General features: G+C 35.3%; 1 protein-coding gene across 1 annotated transcript; it reads right to left on the bottom strand.

Moving 5' to 3' along the window:
* On the bottom strand, positions 649-2,812 carry LOC109226257 (ras-related protein RABA2b-like). The gene is made up of 3 exons (XM_019391046.1): positions 2,721-2,812; positions 2,383-2,577; positions 649-1,360 (listed from the first exon to the last, which is right to left on the bottom strand). Exons 2-3 carry the CDS (start codon positions 2,545-2,547, stop codon positions 881-883), a joined length of 645 nt encoding a protein of 214 aa, XP_019246591.1. The 5' UTR covers positions 2,548-2,577; positions 2,721-2,812; the 3' UTR covers positions 649-880.

The following is a 4,300-nucleotide window of genomic DNA, read 5'->3' as shown; positions in this document are numbered from 1 at the left end:
TGTGCTATAGCCCACGCCTTTTGCATGGGCCCGGGCGATCGGATCCAGATCTCCTAAGACTTTTCCAAACCATCAAAAACGACCTAAGGAACAATAGTCACCGCCTCGCCTTGACCGTTCCTCATCTTTTCTATGGAGTCACCAAAAAATTAACCTAGAAGTCATGGCGAAGATCGTGAGTATTGGTCATTAGGATGTTTTCTATGGGCCTACAAATTCTCAACAAAATCGGGATCCGTCAACTTTTTTTTACAAAATCATCATGTATAATACACATGAAAAAGTGGATAGAACAATAAATTCGTGTTGTATGACTCCAAATACCAATAAATAAACCTGAAAGTCATGGCGAAGAGATAATTGATAGTTATTAGGTCATTTCCTATGGACCTACAAAATTTCAGGTCAATCGGAGTGCGTAGAGAAAATTCTACAAAATCAGCACGTACTAATTCACACGAAAAAGTGGATATGATTATAATTAAATTCGTATTGCATGACCACAAAACATCAAAGAATAACCCGAAAGTCATGGCAAAGCAATGTATATTGATCATTAGGCCGTTTCCTATGGTCTTACAAAAATTCATGCCAATAAGAGTCCATCAAAAAAATCCTACAACATCAACATATATATTTAAGCTCACGTAAAAATTAAATAGTTTGAATCTCGTTTATATGCAAAATCATATTTCCTTCAACAAAAGAAGGCCAAGAAATTAAAAGTATTAGTACAACATTTTCACCTCACTTGTAATTGATTACAACATCTTTAAGTAACCTATAATCTCTATATAGCATTGTCTGATAAAACTGTTACACACAAAAGTATGATAATCTGGCATAAACATTTACATCTTTCCTTTTTAATCCCTCTCTGTTAATTAGAACAACATGGTCTTTTGTTATTGTTACCAGAATACTCTCCAACATTAATAGCAGTGCCTTGACCAGGAATAGCAGCTGCTTCTTGAGCAGCCAGAGCTTTCCTACTTATGATCTGATAAATATCCAATAAGATAGTCTGAAACGCTTTCTCAACGTTATACGCCTCGAGAGCAGATGTCTCCAGGAACGAGAGCCCTTCTTTCTCGGCCAAGATCCGAGCGTCCTGGTCAGGGACTGCTCGGAGATGGTTCAAATCTGACTTATTTCCAGCCAACATGATAACAATATTGGAATCGGCATGGTCCCTAAGCTCGCGAAGCCAACGGCTCACGTTTTCGAAGGTTTGTCTTTTGGTTATGTCGTAGACCAAAAGTGCACCAACGGCTCCTCTGTAATATGCACTTGTTATTGCTCTATACCTTTCTTGACCAGCAGTGTCCCATATTTGTGCCTTTACTGTCTTCCCCTCTACCTGCACCATGCAACTAAAATTCATAAGGATTGTTAAAAAAAGAGATTAACTTCTATGCACTAATTATAAAAAATATATTTATACAATCATGTTATTTAAAAGGTAGTTATATGTAATTTTTTATAATTAGTACTAAGCGGTCTTGTTTGACAGCACGCAGTAAGGCGGATAGAAAAACTTTTGAAACGTTAGAACGAGAAAAAAAAATACTTTTTGAACTTGTAATCTGAAATAAGCAATAAACAATATTTGTGTGACTATAAATTAGGTCTCACTAAGGGTAATATAAAAATTTTAAAGCTAAATTGTTTCAAAATATTTAAGTATATCATTCTCTTTTGGATAGATAAAAAAAGTAAGTATGCCACGTAAAGGGGGATAAATGAAGTATTAATTAATAACTTAGAAAAATAATATATAAGTTACTTGATGAAGATTGATCCGAAAGTGGGTAAATAGCCCAATTATAGGTTTTCTCGGATGGAATTGTCTAACAAGGTAGTAGTAATAAATTACACTACCCTTACAAGAAAATCTATTTGGAAACGACCCACTCATACAGAAACATGATGCTGCAAAAATTTACTTCCATTTTGTTGTACAAATGAACAGAAAAACATCTTATAAAATGTGATACGTGGTGTGAGTTGCAGGCTTCTATGAACCACCGAATCTTTGAATGCAAGTTGCGCCCGAATCCATTAAACCGAGAATACATTTGCTTGGATGTCACACACGCCCCGCATACCTCACCCAGACTTATGGGTATGGTAGTATCTTGGGACCGATATAGACCTCTCGTGCGCCCCGAGGACCGAGCGTACGGTTGACCTAAATGCGAGTCACGGCGGTGGGGAAAAAAGAAGGAATTGAAAAAGGAAATCAACCACTTTCTATAATTCGCGCTAATTTGGAAATTGAGATTGTATGCCATCAAAACTTAAGGAAAATTAAAGTAGGGAAAGTAACAGAATATAATCACGAAATGAAACTCATAAAAATGCAAGATAATTAAAAGCAACCTGAAGGGTCCTTGTTGCAAATTCGACGCCAATGGTGGATTTAGACTCCAAACAAAATTCATTTCGGGTAAACCTAGAAAGTATATTAGATTTTCCAACACCTGAATCTCCGATCAAAACAATCTTGAATAAGTAATCATATTCATGATCCACCTTATATGCCATTGCCACTTCTCTTTACGTATCAATATTGACCTATCAATGCAAAAGATCCAAATCTCAATCAAAATAACAATATTAGAATAACACAGCCAACGTAAAACCAAGATAAAAACCCAATATATCAAGCCAATGTTACGAATAATTAAGAAGAGACCACAAAGAGGAGGAAAACTTACCATTAACGGTCAAATTAAAATCTGAGAAATGGGAAGGGCCCTATGCTTCGGTTAGACATGGTAAAAGTTGTGGAAATTGTCTTGAAATTTGAAGTCACAGAAATAAGCGAACAAACAGGAATTTGAATGGTTATGACCAATATAACTGTCTTGATGGGGCGATTAGCACCTGGTGCTAGTTGTTTAATATAATTCATAACATAGCATTTCATAATGTATTATATCGTATTGTATTGTTTTCATTAAATATAATAGTTGGATAGATTATATTATTTATCGTCGTTTCATGATATCACCCATCAACAATATAAAGAATAAACTTACACTATTACAAAGAAAAAGTAAGATACAGAGTAAAATTATTATATAAAAAGCTAAGGTAAAGAAGATAAGATTATTTAATAATAAGGAAGAACAAAATGAGAGAAAAAACAGGGTAATGACGTGACCACATTAAATCGGTCATTACATAAAGTCGCACTTTTCGTCGTTATATAACGGCAGATTTAACAATACGATACAATAAACTTTAAATAACAATCAAAATAAATATTGTATTTAAAATAACAATGCAATATAATACAATACAATAAGTAACAACCATCCAAACAAGCTGTAAATTCCATTGGACTCAACTGGAGTAATGTAATATTGGAATCATCTTCTTTCAGTCAGAGTTATTAACAGTTCAATTTAACTTGTTACAGTAGGTTATTATTTTATTTTATAGGTACCATTCCGGGCTTACTATAACAATTTATCTTGTGATGTAAGTCAATATAATCTGATAGAATAAAAAATTTATACATTGAGGTCAAGTAGCTAGGAAATATATCCTATCTAGTACATTTTTCACCGAACCTTCATACAATCAATTACATACAACTGAACTATCTGAAAATCAATTTAAAAAGGAGTTAATATTGTAACGATCCGGCCGGTCGTTTCGAGAGTTGTATCCCCGATCACCTATTTTCTGCTCCTTTTTGTATTTTACAGCTGTTATATGACTTACCGGGTTAGCTGGTTCGGGTCCGGAGAGATTTCAGAGTGAATTGAGACACTTAGTCTCTTAATTGAAAGCTTAAGTTGGGAAAATTAACCAGATATTGACTTATGTGTAAACGACCTCGTATTTGAATTTTGATGGTTCTGTTAGCTTCGTTAGGTGATTTTAGACTTAGGAGCGCGTCCGGATTGTGATTTGGAGGTTCGTAGTAGAATTAGGGTTGAAATGGCGAAATGTTGGAATTTTGGAAAGTTTGACCGGGATTGGACATTTTGATATCGGGGTCGGATTGGATTACCGAAAGTTGGAGTAGGTTCGTGGTGTCATTTATGACATGTGCGCAAAATTTGAGGTCAATCGGACATGATTTGATAGGTATCGGCGCCGTTCGTAGAATTTGGAAATTTCAAAGTTCATTAGGCTTGAATCCGTGTGTAATCCGTGATTTTGATGTTGTTTGAGGTGATTTGAGGGTTCGACTAAGTTCGTATCATGATTTAGGACTTGTTGGTATGTTTGGTTGAGGTCCCGGGGGGCCTCGGGTTGATTGCGGGTGGTTAACAGACTTGGA

This window comes from Nicotiana attenuata, chromosome 5 (genome assembly GCF_001879085.1).
Source record: "Nicotiana attenuata strain UT chromosome 5, NIATTr2, whole genome shotgun sequence".
NCBI lineage: Eukaryota > Viridiplantae > Streptophyta > Magnoliopsida > Solanales > Solanaceae > Nicotiana > Nicotiana attenuata.
The sequence above is the reverse complement of the archived record's forward strand: the minus strand, read 5'-3'. Positions and strand labels throughout refer to the sequence as shown.

Bases quoted from the DNA above. Each gene is read 5' to 3' on its own strand.
- LOC109226257 (XM_019391046.1), bottom strand. From the start codon at position 2,547: ATGGCATATAAGGTGGATCATGAATATGATTACTTATTCAAGATTGTT. The intron at 1,361-2,382 runs GTTGCTTTTAAT...TGCATGGTGCAG, and splicing joins TTGCAACAAGGACCCTTCAG to GTAGAGGGGAAGACAGTAAA.